The sequence below is a fragment of the Thamnophis elegans genome, chromosome 6 (assembly GCF_009769535.1).
Source record: "Thamnophis elegans isolate rThaEle1 chromosome 6, rThaEle1.pri, whole genome shotgun sequence".
NCBI lineage: Eukaryota > Metazoa > Chordata > Lepidosauria > Squamata > Colubridae > Thamnophis > Thamnophis elegans.
The window spans coordinates 55,698,744-55,717,244 of NC_045546.1; the positions used below are offsets into that span (position 1 = coordinate 55,698,744).

Genomic DNA, 18,501 nt, shown 5'->3' on the forward strand with positions numbered 1-18,501 from the left:
TCTGGAAACTCGCAATAAATCGCAGCTTGTCTGAGAGCTACCATAAATTGGCTGACAATCTCATTTTCTTTTTGAACACACCGGCGAAATGCGAAACGTCTAGCAAAATGGGAGGGAGCTGGTGTGTAGTGTCCTTTTAGCTTGGCTATTAAGACTTCCCAAGGCACTGTCTGCACGCCATTGAGAACATCTTTGGGCCACATAAACTCAAAAAATAACCTCTCTTCCTATCTGTGCTAATCCCCGTCAAGTCATGGGCGATAAGGAAACATTCGAAGCGCTGAATAAACGCTTCCCACGACTCTCTCTCGGGCATAAAAGCGGCAAATGGAGGTATAGCCGTCATGCTGGGATCGTTATCAGTCGTTATCTCTGTATTAGCGGTTACTCTCTGAATCCCATCCTCGTCACCAGTGAAATGTATTCTCCTCAAGAAACTGCTGGAGATAATGTAACGCTAACCTTTTATTAACGTAGCTGACAACGAACAAAGTAACGAACTTAACTGACAGCCTTTTATATGTGAGCTGTCAAACTGTTAACCAATAGGAAGCTCGCCCAGCTTCCTCGAGCCTGCACTCGCGCCAGAGTCAATGGATTCCTTTTCCCCCCACTGATTGACAAGTTTTTCTTGAGACCTCAGGACGTAGCAGATAACCCCATAGCAATCAGTCTATAATATCCTCTCATTACAAAAATGAGAATTTCCACAACTTTCCAGAAATTGCTGCTTCATTTCAATAATGTTTTGTATGTTGGAGTTCATTAGGCTGTATCTTTAACATCATTATTGCAGTTTATGCAAATCATTGATCCACAGGAGGAACAGCTTTATTTCAACGAATTATTTTCATTTATTGATTTAAATCACAGTGATGGAACTGGCACCAGATTTACCCTGAACAAATGTAATAGAACTTGATTCTAGGATCTACAATCAAGCCATATATTCCACAGCAAATCCCTACTGAGTCAGAATACATAATGTTTGGTAAGATAGGCAAAATCACTAAGGAATGTTTTCTTTTTAGATGAACAAGTTATAATATCCAATATAAAGAAATGGGGAACACTTCCCTTATCTTTTCAAATAAGCAAGCTGTGTCAAAACAGAAACATAATAGTTGAAACTTAAAAAGAGTGAGCATGCTCTAATGTCACCTATCAGTATGCTGCCATTAAATTATTAATATATTCTATTTTAGGATTTCCAAGGCACATTGCAATATTGGCAATGTTGTTTCCAAGTATTGTGGAAGTAAAAAAAGTAAGCTTCAATAGTCTGTGGTTCCTTATCTTAGACTAAAAGGATATCTACAGAACAAAAAAAATTATATTCCTATTAAGTAATTATATAAATTGCCAGTTTGTATTACTAGCATCTTATCAAAAGCAATACCATTTATATGTGTTTAACAACTACTGTATCGTGTTTCCCAATTCAATATTTTATGTTTCCTCCAGAAACATGTTAAGGCTGAAATTTTATGCATTTTTATCTGGGAATACATTTGCACAGTAAAATGTTTCCCAGTTTATAAATCTGAAGGAATATGATAGCATATTTTCAGAATTCATTAAAAGGTATACACTTTCATGAGCTGCTTCTTATTTCATCAGCCTTCATCAAGTTCATGAAAGCTTATGCATATTAACAATATGTGTTAGTTTGCAATGATGAATCCAGACTCCATCTGATTTTTGGATCTCTCCTACAATTTTCTTAAATCATTCAACCTTTATCACAATTTCTTGTTTTTTTCCCATTTTCCCGCAGGCACAATAGCCCATTTAAAATTTGCATTGTGGCTCTTTAAAAGTGCAACCACTACAGATATGTATTAATGCAATAGTTTTTCATTGTAACTCTCAGCTATACTTGAATTTCAAGCAAAAATGCATTTTAAACCTAATTTCTAGAAATTACAGTATATTTTAGACTAAGGCCTACTGAATTAAATTAGCTAAGTTCCAAATAAATATGAGTTATTCTCTACAGTTTAGTAACCATAGTTCTAAATTCAATCATTCCCTATCTATGCTTTGCTATCTTCTGCAAACTACCTTGCTAGTAAAGCTCAAAAGGATATGGTAGTTCATTTTTCTGTAAACAATTAGTCATGTGCAGCTGATACAATTTGGCAGGTTCTAGAATTTATGCATGTGGTCCAACTGATGAGCCATTCAGTTTGGTTTTGCTCTTAAAAATAGTTTTCTTGTTTAGAATTCGTGTTAAGGTTCCTCCTTTCTTTTGAGTACCATCAGATCTGGGTTGTTGTAAGTAGGAGAGATCATTATGTGATTGGCTCATTCCTGGGTCTTTTTTATGGTGTCTTCGAAGAAAAAATAACTTTGCACTCTTTTTTAATATTCCACCTGCAACAAAGAAAATATATAGTTAGCTTCACAAATCAAATTTATCTGAAATCCTGAAGTTTCCTAAAGTATGGCAATTGAATGCTTCACAGCTATTCTGAATCCCATCAATTTTATAAATTCTCATCAAGATTGGTGTGGACTTTAATCTAAGGATTGTGATCCCCCCCTATAATTACTTAATGTTTCTGAGCATCACCTCAAAAGGCAGGAGCTGTTGACATGGTACACACCTTTTCTTAACAGTATCTGCAGGACATCAAATTAAATGTGTTTTGTAAAAAATCAGAAATGTCCAAAATCTCAAAATGTTAGGCTCCCACCTGAAACTGGAAAGTTTTTGAGCTTAAAATGACAAATTCATAATAAATTCACTTCAACTCCCAGAATTAGCATAACTGGCTGGGAAATTCTAGGAGTTGAAGTTCACACACCTTCAAACTGCCAAGATTGAGAAACACTGATATACAATATACATTTTACTAATAGAAATATTTTAGATACCAAAGTGTCAGAAACAACCCACATTAACCTTGCAGACCTTCAGGGTTTCCTAAACCACAGGCTGTAATGAAAAGGTAATTAACCTCAGGGAACGGGAGCTAAAACTAAAACAGTGGGGTCCTTAAGACCTTTAGTTCATATTTCATATGCCTGTGAATGTCACTCAGAACCAGCAAACTGAAACATGTCAAGAGAAGTTTATCTAGCTTTAAGTATATTTGATATTGAAGTGCAGTAAATGGCTCTTTAAATGACTGATAGTTGGGAGTCTGAAAGAAAACATCTGAAAACACAATTATACATATTATATATTGATGATTTCCAAAAAGTGTCATTTTTGTGCTAAAACTGCTAGCCATCTGTGACTATTGAAGACGAAACAGAACAAGAAAAAGGTTTTCCATAGGAAATTTCCTTGACATAGAGAAAATAAGTTTTCAAATAGTAAAGATTTCTCAGTTATCTTTGGGAAACAAATAACATGGACTTGCTGAATCAATGACTAGAAAAACATGGACAAAGTCCAGATAAAATAAAACACATTGAATTGGCTCAGAATTCAACAAGAAAAGTTAAACCGTCTCTCTCTTTCTCTCTCTCTCTCTCCCCTCCCTCTCTCTTGCAGTAAACTAGCTAAACTGAATGAATAGGTTTTACTTCAAACCTGCTCATCAGGTTTTTGCTGCTATTACAAAATAAATGCAATTCTGGCTCATTTTTATTAAGTTTGTTTTAATAATTACTCATTTTAAATTAAACCTCAAATAATACTTTAGTAGCAATTACCTCTAGAAATAATATTTTCAGATTTTTTTTAGGTCTAATGTATTCAAATATATTTATTTTTGGAAGGCTAAATAGAGAGTACAAAGGATAAATAGAAAAGGAAACTGCATTCACCTACTGGAAGAAGGAACAAAATATCAAATGTTCCTGTGAGTGATGGTACAAATATTCTGATAGATATTCAACAAATATAAAGGATTTTAAATTAAATATTTCATACATTAAATACGCAAATATTGTTTTTAATATTGAGCAAACGTTTCTTCAAAATGAATAAAAAATAATCATAATTAAAACTATAAGGAAAATCAATAATAGCTTTGATTACTATTCCTCCCTTCCCCCCAAAAAACCCCTCTTATTTGCATACTTTGAACAACATAGACTTACTATTATTTTTCAAAGTATGCCAAGAATTCTCCCCAAACTTTGGGAGAAGTATATAAGTGATTGGTTGGATTTCAAATCAGAAAGCTTACTTTATTCTAAGCATTTCCTCTATTTAAACTTTTCATTTTAGATGGACCTACTTCTAACTTCCAGCCTGGCTGAGGGAAAAGGACTTTTAGGAAAATGGGTCAAAAAAAAAGATTCAAACTTTTATATTGCCAATTTGTTCAACCTCTGTTTAGCACTTTAGAAGACCAAGCAAAGATATACAACTTTGAGGGGCTGTAGTCTTGAGTACAAGACTCTAAATACAAGATTCTAAAACAAGAGAAGTCTGTACAAAACTAAAAGTTATTATTTTTAGTTGATAAAAAGAAACTGAGCATAAGGTGTCTTTACTTTCACATCAGAAATGTGAATACTACTAAGTTGGAAAGGACGAGACATCAAACAAAACTTCTAGGAAGCAAAAAGAATATGTGGAAATCAGAAGCTAAGTCCAGAAATGGATTTCAATTGCATAGGTTGTGAAAGAATGATTTTTCCAGGATAGCCTAGGCCAAGACTCTTGCAATGATCATACAGCCATTGAAGAAAAAAAATGAATTATGTGGAAACAAATCTATGCATTATAGATAGCTTTCATAGAAAGGTGAAAAGACAGAGAAAAGAGACATCTGTAGAGAAAAGGCCATTACAATTACCTCTTAAAAATGGCCCGGTTGGGTCAAATACAGGTAAGGAGGGTGGGTGGGCGAGCAGGCCCTCCAAAGCACCGTACCGGAACGGTACCTGGTGCTCCCAGCAGGCATTCACCGCCCAGTGACGTGCGGTGAAGTTCACGGCCGGTGAGGCAAGCGGGCAGGACCTCTATAGTCTCCTCCCCCCACGCCTCCAATCGAGGCAGGACCAAGCCGCTCCGGAAAAAAAAAAAACCTGCCCGCCTCTTGCCTTTGAAGGAGAGGAGGAGGAGGAGGAGGGCACCCGCTTGGGGAGGGGAGGTAGGACAAGCTGAAGGATTCATCTCCCCATCGCATAAGGATCGGAGGGCTTGCCTCAGAGCCCGCCTCTCCAAGCGCGCGCTCGCTCGCTATAGCTGGGTGAGGGGGGCGGCGGGGGCTTTAAGGCAAGCGTCTGAACGCAAGAAATGAATAATCTCCCTGAGCAGCCTCACACACCAGAAGCACCGAGGAGGGGCAGCAGCGGCTGGCGTTGGCAGAGCTCCTGCCTCCGCCCACCCTCACGCACCAGGATTTTCCTTGTGGCATTTCACCTCCCCCCCCACCGACCAGAATATTGCACGTGCACGTGCCATCCCCCCCCTCACCCCAGCTGCAGCTGAGGAGAGGGAGGAAAGCCAAGGAGAGCCCCCCCCTTCCCATGAAAAGCCCCCTCAAAGTAGAGAACAAGCCCGCTCTATGGCGGACAGGCGCGCTGGCACTTTAAAGTGCATGCCGGCACTTTAGCTTGTCCCTCGGCCGCCATTCAGCGAAAAATGTTTCGCTGAATGGCGGCCGAGGTCTAAACTGCCGGCATGCCTTTAAATGCCTGCTTGCCTTCCGCGCAGGCCGGCGCAAAAGGCAAGCAGGCACTTCAAAGTCATGCCGGCACTTTAGCTTATCCCTCGGCCACCATTCAGCGAAACATGTTTCGCTGAATGGTGGCCGAGGTCTAAAGTGCCGGCTTCCCTTCGTGCCGGCCGGCCATTCAGTGAAACATGTCCTGGTTTATGGCCGGGCTGCACGCTTGCACTTTAAAGTGCATGCCGCCCGGCCACAAACCAGGACATGTTTCGCTCTATGGCGCACCGAGGCGGCATGGCTTTAAAAAATAAAAAAATAAAATGAAAAATAAAAAATGAAAAATAATAAATGAAAAATGAAAAATAAAAATAGATGTGCCAGCCCGCGCACCAGCAGAGGCGGGTAAAAAAAAAACCACACACACACGCACATACACATAATAAAAACAAATTACATTTATTTACATTACAAATAAATTGAATTCCTCCCCCCCCCCCCTCGCTCTGACCCACATACCTTCCAGCTGCATCGAAAATGCTAGATTTGGTGTAGCCAGGGCCAGGCAGGCTAGGCTAGTTGCTGCTAGAGTCACCACGTGGATGACTCTGCTTAAACATTTTAAAATAGGCTCTAAACAAAGTGCCCTCTGCAGGAGGAGGCGGGAGTATCATGTGCCTCATTTGCATACATAATTTTTGCGTTTTAACCCTTGGTTGATACTTAAAAGGCGAAAAAATCCTTATGCAAAGGAGGCCCCTAGTTCTCTAGCCTCCTCCTATTAACTGCACTAAGGAGACTCAGAGTCACTGTGACTTAGAGTCTGGGAGCAACTACCTTGGCCTTTTAAATTATTTTGAAAATAGTTTCCTTTCCCTCAGGAGACTGGTAAGGCCCCGCCTCCCCTGCCTCTAGTGACTGCACGTCACTGGGTACGCCCATACCAGGGCTTACCAGCTGTAACCCACCACTGAGCTAATGTTATCTGTTCCAGGAAACTGAGAGAAAAGGAATATTGCCTAGGAGGAAAACTAAAGGCTCCTGCTGCTATGCTGTGCAAAAGATAAAAAACCCACAAATGATGCCTGGTCTTCTTACATTGAAATCCCAAGAACCCACAAAAGAGTCTTTTTACCCACCAATTTCATTGTATTTAAGTACAATGACAATAAAGATAATGCTTATACTTATATTTTTTGCTTAGATCTTCCCATCTATAGCTGTGCAATTTCATACTGTCACTTGAAACTGATGTCATGGGAATTTTCTAAACTGCTTGCCCATATTGTAGGAAATTGTAATTACTTCTAAACCTGACCACAAGAACTACATATCCTCAAATATTACCATACACTACTCTCCTTACGCACACACACACACGCGCACACATGGGGGGGAGGGAGGGAGGGACTTTTATATTCAATAACAATTTCTGTAGCTTTAAATCAAAGGGTATGAAGATGCTTGTTCACCTCAATCACCATATTCAATCACAACACTCTGATCTGTTACATAGATCAGAAGAAAAAGACTTACCATATTTTTCAGAGTATAAGATGCACTGGAGTATAAGACGCACCAAGATTTTGAAGAGGCAAATTTTAAAAAAAGTTTTTGCACTCTGCAGACCTCCCAAAAATGGCCTGTTTTTTGTGAAAATGGGCCCATTTTTTTTTTTCCAAAAAAGGGCATTAATAGCCTTTAGGAGGCTTGTAGAGTGCTCTTTGGGAGGGGGGGAAATGAGCAAAAAAACAGCCTGTTTTTATCAAAAAAAAGGGCATGCATAGCCTTTAGGAGGCTTATAGAGTGCTCCTGGGGGCTTGTGGGTGGGGGGAATTGAGCAAAAGAATGGGCCATTTTTCACTCATTTTTGCCCTCCCCAGCCCCCAGGAGCACTCTGAAAGCCTCCTAAAGGCTATGCATGGCCATTTATGTGAAGGGGGCGGGATTTTGGGATGCAAAAAATGCTGTATTCAATGTATAAGACGCACCCAGATTTTCAGCCTCTTTTTTGAGAGAAAAAGGTGTGTCTTATACTCCCAAAATACAGTATATTTAAAAGACAGATAAATGGATTTACATGGGAACAATTCATTCTACAACAAATCTGGATATTTTATGGTCCCCAGGCCATATCTGGCCATTTGGCTATTCCTGTCTGGCCCATTTGAGGTCAACTGGAAATTAGAAATCAAATGTAGATACGTGTACCATGCATGCAATACTTATTTTAAAGGTGACTGCTTTTTCAATTTAGGTACATGGATGCACATGTGCTTATGTATTTTCATAGTAATAAAATCATACAAATTACTGCTTTTTATAAAGCAATAAAATTAATATTGAACAGAATTAAATTCATCTTATTGGTTCGGCCCTCCATAATAATCCCAGTTTCTCATGTGGCCCCTTGGGAAAATAAATTGTCCAACTGTTCTAGAATAACACATAAATATTGAAAAACCATAGAGAGGTTTTGTTACACACACACACACACACACACACACACAGAGAGACATAATTTCCGTTTGTTATTTTTTCTTTTTAATTCTGTAGTTTTTAAGTGTTTTCTTCAAAGACACAATCTGAAAGTAAAACAAAATAGCAACATGATTGCTCTGTTAAGAAGGCTGTTCCAAATTATTACCAGGAAAAAGTAAAGTACAAGAGGAAGTGGCAAGAAATATCACCAGCTTTCCTCTAATCCCTATTCACAACCCCAATGGGGGTGGGGCACCCCACTCCCACCCCCACGATATGCTATACATTTTCTAAGTGTGCCCAAGGCTTAATAATATTTCGTGGTTTAAATACAAGACTAATTAGAACAGCTTCCCACTTCTGGCACTCTAAAAAGTTTTGGACTGGAATTCCAAAGATGCCTAGAACAGAGATGGGGAACTATGGTGCCCTTTAGGACTTGTGGACTTCAACTCCCAGAATTCCTGAGCCAGCATTCTGGGAATTGAAGTCCACAAGTTATAAAAGGCCATAGCTGACTGGAGAAGGCTATGACAGTGATACCCCTTCAATAGAAAATATTCATACCTTTGGACTTCTTCACAATTTCAGATTCTGAGATGCTTACAGAGCTCCCTGATATCTTATCACAGTCTTGGTCTAGTAGTGCATTGTTGTGCCATTGATGGCGACTGTCATCTAAGGTCCAGGCACCATGGCTGTGTTCCTGGGGTTCTTCAAGGGCAGATATCGTTTGGGAGGCAGCTAGTGATACTTTTTCATCGGAAGGGGATTGTGCAAGACACCCTTCAAAACTAAAAGTATCATCTTGTTTACAGGAGTCATCCATGGCTGCTGCATAGTCCATCATTAGTGCAGTTTTGCTGTCCTGAGATAAATTAGTCTGAAATATGAAAAAACAAATACCACAGGCAAAACACCATTAGTTTGGAATAAAATTAGGACCAAAAATAATTTTTAGATACGCTTAAAATATTTGTGGCAATGTTATACCATGCACACTTGGACATGCTTTGGAATAAAAAGTGAGTTTTCTTTAATTTCATAACCATGTTTATTTTTTCCCACATTCTTCATACTGTTTGAATTAACATTTAAAGTAAAATTTAATACAAATATTTCTTTTATAAAACCGTACATAATGGGGCAGTGAGCCTATTTGGAAATACATACCCATGGATCCCTAATCATTGGGCTGGAATAGAAGTGGTTAAAATCTGCTTGATTTCTTCTTCTGCAAGACCATCAAGTGGTACAGCATTTCTTAGGAATTGGATCTTGCCTCCTTAAGGATTTTTCCCTGTTCTTTTCCTTCTCGTCCACAGCATGTGGCACTTTTTGCCCTGGGGTCTACATTACCTTTTGTCCAGGATCATTTGGTTCTCAGCTTCAGCTGCAGGTCTCTCTTTCTTCAATGGCCCTTTCTTCTTCCCCCCATTTTTTGTCATACCTACTCATTTCTGAATTCACTTCGCATTCTCTTCTTTTAAATATCTATATTCAGGCTCTACATGTCTTAGTATACTGCAACTTGGGATCTCTTCTAATTTCTGTTCATGCGGCTACTTCTATGAAAAATTTTGGGGCCAAATTATCCTTTCATATTCAGTGCAATACCTGATATGTTTGAACTAATTCTACTTTGTTTATTTGTGTCAGAAGCATCACAATTAAAATGAGGCATACTCTATAACATGAAAATTTACATATAAAATACAAGATTAAAATATGTATAATTTAAACAAGTCTTGCCCAGGAACTAGCAATTTTAATTGTGTTGCCACACCACCATGAGGTCCTCAATTGTACACTGATAGGACAAAAAGAGCAGCTGTACTGTACGTATGACATGAAAGGAGACGTGAAAGGAAACCTCTCTAAAGAATATATGTTCTTAATATATTCAGGTGTCCCCTGGGCAACAGTTTATAGCTGACTAATCCTTTCAATCCAGAAGCATCTAAAGTGTAGTGAAGTGCTCATTTCCATCTGTAACACTAATTCTATTGCAGACATTATTTTCTCAGAAGCCAGGATATTTTTGACAGTACCAGCCAATGACTACTGGGAGGGTCTTTAATATCACCAAAGTGCCATAGGTGTTACATCACAGATTTCAATAATAAAATTAGAAGTTGTTTTGTGCAAGCATGAAAAAATACTTTCTCTTCAGTTCTAGACAAATTTTAATTAACTCATTACATTTATACACTGCCTGATTCTATTGACCATGCTTTTTACCCTAAATAAAGAGAAGCACAAATTATTGTTTTTACTGCATGACATGAAAAACTTAATATTTCTGATGCTTGCGGTATTCATAAGAAATGTCTTTTCTTCTCTGGGAAACCATGCCTTAGTCTAGAAATTCAACTGCAAAATAGCATATAAGTGCAGCGGGGAGTTTTTTAAAGATGTTTTAGTAGGAAAAAAACTGATCTTAAATTCATTAAACAAAAAAAATCATGATTATTTTGTACCTTTGAAATCCCTGATATTATGATGGTGCTTTTTTTTCTGGGAGATTTGAACTTTTGCTTTGCAGATTCACTGAGCTGTTGAATGGCTACTTCAGCCACAGGATCTGGGCCACTCAACACCAGTAACTCTGCCAAAATAAAAACATAAATAAGAGAATGACTAGATAAAATAATCAAGTGAACAATACAGAATCAAGGAAAAATGCCTTAATAGAAATGTATTCTTTAAATTAAATTGCAATTCTTTAAAAACTAAAGCAATATTTTTCCATTGCTTTGTATTTCAAGAAACAGTTCTGAGGATTTTGCTTGCATTTCATCAATAGAGGCAATTCAAAGTTTAAATATACATGCACTCAAAATACACCATGTGAACAGTATAGGTTATATAATAAACAGCTTCATATCAAATTAGTCCTAAGCACTTCAGAGGCAGATTTGCTTTTCAGATTCTATCAACCAGTTTCTTGTAACTAAATACCAGAGATTAAAATGGAACGCATATTTTTCAAGTTTTTCCTTTTTAAAAAACATTGACAAACAGGGATATATATATATATAGGATGCATTTATCATTATTCCCTGGTTTCAATGTGGATAGTAGCTTAAAAGATATAAGAAATATTTAGATATAGGGGCAAAAATTCCTGTGTTTATGACATAGCATAAACTCTGTAAAAAGAAAAAAAAGCACATGACAAATTCTTAAAAAGTCTGATAGAATCTCTATAGCTATTTCTCAAAGGAGCAGATTTGAGTAGTGGTATTTTCTTCATACTACATAGAAGCGGTTCATTGATATTTCATATCTCCTATGGCATTATCATAACTATAACTCTCTTAGTGGAAGATTATGATGTCGTAGAAAATGTGAACTTTTAGAGTATTTTTTTTCATAAAAGGAAGAATGAGTCACTAGATATTCCTTTCCAATTCAAATTAGCAGTTATAGCAATAGCAATAGCAGTTAGACTTATATACCGCTTCATAGGGCTTTCAGCCCTCTCTAAGCGGTTTACAGAGTCAGCATATTGCCCCCAACAACAATCCGGGTCCTCATTTTACCCACCTCAGAAGGATGGAAGGCTGAGTCAACCCTGAGCCGGTGAGATTTGAACAGCCGAACTGCAGAACTGCAGTCAGCTGAAGTAGCCTGCAGTGCTGCATTTAACCACTGCGCCACCTCGGCTCAATTGCTCAATTTCTGTGACTCTGTTAAGTTTAAGTATTATTGTTCACCTTGGCACGTATGGCATATATAGAAATCAGGCTTATCATTATTCTGTGTGAAGTAAGCCATAGTATCAAAACAAGCATTTGGAGCATGGTGCGTGTGCACATGGGCACAATGCGCATATGCGTTGTAGCTGGAAATGATGCTTCCGCAAGCCTCCGCGACGCTCCAGTTGCTTGGTGGAGCGTCGCGCAGGCACTGTACGCGCCATGAGCATGCACAGAAGTGCCGGGAGCTTTAAACCACGGTACGGCGCTCGGGTCTTCTGGAGCACCATACTGGAACAGTACCCAATGCTCCGGGTAGGCTCTGGTATGCCCCTACTGGGGCGTACCGCCTGCAACCCATCACTGATCACATGCCAGCTGAATGTTTGCTTGATATGAGTTCATTAGAATACCACTGTCTGAAGATTGTCCCATACATTGCTAAAGAAAACCCAAACTCACCAGTATCGGAGGAAGATAAAGCCTTGCTTACTGAAACATTCTGACAATGGATTGCTTGAATGGATAAATCCTTTTCTATCCCTTTCAGTTTAGCAGGACTTTGCACTGGGGAAACTATTAGATAAAATAGCTTGTTTATTGTTTCATTTATGCATTATAAAGAACAAACCCAGCAAAACATTCACCTTTGGCAAATAGATAAGAAATTAAATACATAGATCTGATAATTAGACCATTAAAAAAACCTTTACTGTACTAAGCCATACTGTTAATTGTTTGCTTTGACTTAGCTTAAAGCAGGGTATATACAGCATAATATATATTCATTCAACAAACTGTTCAGCAAACCATTAAGCAAACTATTAATTATTGTAATGAATGATTCCAATCTATTCCCTACTTCATTTCAGATTTTTTTTAAAAACATTATACTTTATGGAATATGAGCATACACTGCCTAAAAATTCAAGAGATAGAGAACCATTTATAAGACAGTCAAACCACACAGTTACTGTTTGTATTTCTTTCTCACAGCACATATTTTTCACTCTTATTTTTGTTTTGAAGCTACATTCACAGTACAGCATACAACATCTGTTTGTTCTGAACAGCATAGTTAATTTAGTATCATGCTTGGAAGGGATTTTAAATAAATCTTTAAAAAAGACTTATGTGTAAGAATTAATAACTAGCTTATTACTACTACTAGCTACCACTGTTGTCCTGTATTTTATTTATTGCTGCAATTTTAACTGCATAGTTAATCATTAGTGAAGCATGAGGGGAAATCTTTGTTCCTTCGCAATTTTCCATGCATCTTCAAGATTTGACTGAGGAGATGGGCAACTGTCCCAAAGAGAATTAGTGGCCAGCATATCAGCAAAGAAACTGAATGATGTTGGATTTCGTTTAGTCATCTGAAACTTATTTTTCCAATGTTTAACTTGCAAGATTATACAAATAGGTACACAATATGTCTCCCATTTATAGTAATTTTGAAAATTGAATATTATTTTACTGATACTGGGAAAAAAAACAATTTGAACTAATGCATTTGATAGTACTAATATGGAGAAGTCATGGTAGAATATTAACTATGGATCATTCTACAATTCTACTAAACCTGCTGCTTTATGTAAAATAATCAAGGCAATCCAGCACTTTTGTTCTATGGGAACAGAGCTAATAGGTACCCTATTAATTTTATATGACATGGGATGAACTTGATTGAACATGGGTAAGAGCTGCTATTAAGGTCTACCTCGTGGTGATTCATACTGTGTAAATACTTCTCCACGCTAATTGCATGTGCAGATAATCACCCAGCAACCCTCTTTAAGGTGAGTCGCCTCCTGGGGAAGGAGGAGATTGAGGTCCACCTGAAGGGGCATGCTGAGGAATTTGTGGATTTTCTGGAAGACAAAATTGCTCAACTTTGTTCCCAGTTAGATGCTGGCATGGTTGCTGGTCTAGTGGAAGCCCCTGAGGCAGGTTCTCACTCCCTTATCTGGGAACAGTTTGATCCTGTTGCTCCTGAGGAAGTGGACAGAATGCGCACAAGCATATGTGTTTTAGACCCATGTCCCTCCTGCCTTGCAAAAGCTTCCTGGGAAGTGACAGGCAGATGGACTCTGGTGGTGATTAACGCTTCCCTACAGGAGGGGATAGTGGACCAGCACTTTAAAGAGGCTGTGGTCTGCCCTCTTCTTGAGAAGCCATCGCTGGATTCTACCCTGTTGGATAATTTCTGGCCCCTCTCCAATCTTCCCTTTTGGGGGGAGGTTGTTGAGAAGGTGATCGCCCGGAAGCGCCAGAAGTTTCTGGATGAAATGGATTATCTTGACCCCTAACTGTCATGATTCAGGCCTGGATTTGGGACAGAAACAGCATTGGTCACACTTTTTGATGAACTCTGGCGGGAGCGGGATGGGGATAGTACATTCATTCTTGCTCCACTTGATCTCTCGGCAGCTTTCGACCATGGTATTCTCCTGAAATGTGATGGGAATGGGAGGCCTTGTGCTATCCTGGTTCACTTCCTTCCTCTGCAGCTGCTCTCAGTCAGTGTTGATAGTAGGGGAGAGATCCAGTCCTTGCCCACTGCTTTGCAGGGGTCCGCAAGGCTCAGTTCTCTCTCCGTTCCTGTTCAACATTTATATAAAGCTGCTGGGTGATATCATCCATCACCATGGACTGAGGTATCACCAATATGCTGATGATACTCAGCTGTATGTCTTGGCCTATTTTGAGTTAAGTGATGCTGTGTCCTCCCTCTCGCAGTGCCTAGACTAGAGGCTGTTAGGGGCTGGATAGGGACAACGGGTTGAAACGAAACCCTGGCAAGACCAAATGGTTCTGGGTTTGGGGTTTGTTGGCTCAGGGAGTCCCTGATCGACTCAAGGGAAGCGCTTCCAACCGGCGACAAACAGCCCCCCCCCCCCCCGCTGACATAGTTGGAGATGGCTCCAGAAAGAGAGAAATGAAAGTGTTTCCACCTGGTGAGGTTTCTTTCTTTTCTTTTAGAAGATTGCCCTAAGAAACTCTTTTCTTAAGCTAAATTAGTCCATTAAGCAAGAACAAAGTGGCGTACCTAATCCCTATTGGACTGCCTTAGAAAGTTTTTTGCTCTTGCTTGTAATGATCTTTTGCGGATTGAGTGATTGCAACATTTCCGTTTTTTCTGCTTGAGGTGAAGGGATCTTTTTTTCTCTATTTCCCTTCACTACTTTAACTTTTTTGGCTTAAATTAAAACTCTTTTTATTTTAATAAATTTCTTCTTCTACTTGTTACAATATTATATTAAAGATACTTAAGGAAAGAGGTTTTTTGAATTTGCCACTTGGAAGCCCAAGTCTGAAGCTTTTTTTCCTTTGTTGTTGCAACAATGTTTCCTTTGTTCACCCTTATCTGACTACACTGACTGTGCAACAGAAGGGTTTGGAACGTCTCTTTAAAACCTGATAAAGACCCAAGGTCACATATAGTGGTGTGTGGAAAATATTTTGGCAAGAATTGGAAAAGGAAAGAAAAACTTTAGAACCCTTCTTCTTTGAAAACCATAAAAAAACATTTGTCTAAGACTTAAAATAAAAATAGATATATTCTTCAAAATCTGACAGGCAGATAGTACCAAATGCTTCTTCCTGCTTTTTCTTTATATTTTTCCTTACACTAAAAAATGGAGCAATACTCAATGAAGAAAACTTGATAATTCAAAACATTTTGGCTGGACTTCAAAACATCTCAGAAGGACTTGAGAGATTTGACAAGAAATGGGACAGACTATGGGGTATCACAAAAAAAGATGATGGGGTTACAGCCCCAGAAATTAAAGAAGGAATGAAAATACAGAAAACAAAGATAAGAACTCAGATGAACTTATAAATGGAGTAAACGTGAGTGAAGGTGGAAAGAAGAGAAGCTGGAAAAGTGACTTCGATAATTTGGTGCTTCACCCCAAATTCCAAGATGCAGGAGAAAGAGAAAGAGCGAAAAAGATGGAGTTAATAAGACAAATCTATTCAGAAACAAACCTGACAACCAAAGTTAAGCTTACATTAATAACAACTCAAGGGCAACAAAACCACATGAGAGATTGTTTAATCTTCAAAGTGCAGAGAGAAGTCTTAAACCCTGGAAAGGTTCTGGACAGAGAATTGACACAACAACTGGCGAGAGATGAAGAACCATTTTGTTACTGGAAAGATACTGGTTAATAATGCCAATTGATGGAAAAAAGCTAGTTAAGTAGAGATTTTAGTACCTTATAGACTTTTAGATTACCACTGAATGTTTATCCATTAACATAAATTCACTATGATACTAATAGAGAAATAATAACCCTAGTTAGGATAAATAACCAGGCCATAGAAATGCTAATGTACATTCTGGGTGATTGTCAAGTAGAAATGTTAATATCTCTTAGATTGTCTTAGATGTCTAATGTTTATTTTCTTAGCACGTAATTAACTAATTTGGGATTGTGGGAAAAGTCCTATAAATCTTATTAATAAATCATTGTTTAAAGAAGGTTATAAAGTTATAATATTGTGTGGGCCTGGAGAGGAGAGGTGAGATAATCAGTAAATAACCCTCAGTTAACTACAATAATAACAATGAAATGTTAATGGACAATATTTAATGATACATACAGGTGTGCTACGGGGGGGGGGGGGGGAATGCTTAGATATCTTACTTAACCGAATTAATTTTGGAATATATTATAAAGGTGCAATGGTATTGGAGATCTATTGAAATTGCAAATGAACGCCAGTAGGTGGTTGTGTCTTCTAATATAAATGATTCTAGATAAAAACATTTTTAAACAATGGTAACCAAATGAGAATTATGGTACAGGGATAGTAAAATACATAACTTTTCTTTCTTGACTTAAAATGTACAACATGATTTGAATGATATAAGGACTGTGCCTGGAATATATTTGTAACCAATCGATACGCTTTCAACAAGATGGTTTTTTTTTGTTTAACTAAAACAATAAAAAAATTTCTCAAAAAAAAATGTACCAGGCTGCAGTTTGGGGTCAGTGCGGCCCCGGGGCTTTTCCAATGCCTGATGGAGTGGCTATTGCAAGGGATTCCGGGGGTGGTGCCATACTTCAATGACATATTCATCTCAGAGTACTCTACAGAACAACTGATGGGAAGTGTGCATGAGACACTGGGGAGGTTCCAGGAAAAGGGACTCAAGGTGAACCCAGATAAATGCAAGATCGGTGTGAGGCAGGTAGAATTCCTAGGCTACCTCATAGACGGGTCGGGCATCCATCCCATAGACAGTAAGGTGAACGCAATATAAGAACACCCCCATCTCGACCAATAAGACAGAATTACAAGCCTTGTTAAGATTGCTACACTTTTATAGCATTGTTTTGAAACAGAATACAACTTATGCTGAACCACTCCATAAGCTCCTAGGGAAGACCATGCCATGGACTTGGGAACAGAAGTAAGACCGAGTCTTTGCAGCAGTAAAAGACCTCCTCTCCTCCGACAGCGTCCTGATACAATTCAACCACACTTTGCCAGTCCTGATAACCTGCGATGCCTCCCCTTTTGGCATCGGAGCTGTTCTCAGCCACCGTCTGCCAGATGGGTCAGAAGCCCCGATAGCCTACTACTCGAAGACCTTGTCACCAGCAGAACGGAACTACAGCCAAATTGACAAGGAAGCCTTGGCTGCAGGCTACAGGAGAAGCTGGAGAAAGAGTTCAAGAACTTCCAAAGTAAGCAATCCAAACTGTCGACCATTAAGGAATGCTTGCTATGGGGGGAAAGAGTCATAGTGCTCCAAAAGCTACGGAGGCAAGCATTGGAAGCCCTACATGTGGAACATCCAGGAATATTGCACATGAAAGCACTGGCCCAGAGCTACATCTGGTGGCTCAACATGGACAAGGACATCACCAAACGGGTGGCCACCTGCAGACCCTGCCAAGAAACATGGCCAGCACTGCCAAGGACACCAGCCCTGGAGTGGGAGACAGCCAAGGGTCCATGGTCATGAATACACATCGACTTCACCGGGCCAGTAGAGGGCCAGACATTCCTGATTGTTGTGGACGCCTATTCCAAATGGCTGGAAGTTGTCATCATGCCCACCACCACGGCAGAGGCCACCATCCGAGCACTACGGCAGCTTTTCACAACTCATGGGATGCCGGATGTCCTGATCTCCAACAATGGACCCCAGTTGACTGCCAAGATCATGGAGGCGTTCCTCGCAGAACAGGGCACCCAGGATGTCCTCATTGCACCGTTCAACCCAGCAAGCAGTGGACAGGCCAAATGGATGGTGAGATTAACCAAGGAGACCCCCACCCAGAAGGACCCTGGGAATTGGCAGGAGAAGGTAGACCAGTTCCTACTAGCCCAACACATTACCCCCAGTGTGACCACCAACAAGAGCCCTGCCCAGCTGTTAATGGGTAAGAGGCTGAGATCCCAGTTCGACAGGTTCAACCCGGATGACCTCCCTGAAACACCTCTGGACTCTGCCGGCGTACCCAAGCATTCAGCATCAACGACTGGGTATTTGTACATAATTGTACTGGGTACCCGACCTGGCTAGGAGGCCGGATAGTCACCAGGCCCAAATTGTACCAAGTGGAACTGGAGGATGGGAGAGTGTGGAGTAGAGACATCAACCAGCTCAGAAACTGCCTGGAGGACTCAGAATTAAGGAACCAAGACGACTGGGCCCACAAGCAGACCCAGGGCAGAACTGCGAACAACCAGGGTCTCCGCCCCAAGGAGCATGC

General features: G+C 39.6%; 1 protein-coding gene across 2 annotated transcripts in view; it reads right to left on the bottom strand.

The window, feature by feature from the left end:
* Window positions 1-830: 830 nt before the first annotated feature.
* The window catches only part of C2CD2 (C2 calcium dependent domain containing 2), a 44,359-nt gene continuing 26,688 nt past the window's right edge, over window positions 831-18,501 (bottom strand). For both annotated transcript variants that reach the window (XM_032219643.1, XM_032219645.1), the window contains exons 11-14: window positions 12,221-12,334; window positions 10,538-10,665; window positions 8,625-8,940; window positions 831-2,376 (exon numbers count right to left, since the gene is read on the bottom strand). In XM_032219643.1, the coding sequence (XP_032075534.1) occupies window positions 2,156-2,376; window positions 8,625-8,940; window positions 10,538-10,665; window positions 12,221-12,334 (779 nt within the window). In that variant the 3' untranslated portion in view covers window positions 831-2,155. The remainder of the gene's footprint in view (window positions 2,377-8,624; window positions 8,941-10,537; window positions 10,666-12,220; window positions 12,335-18,501) is intronic.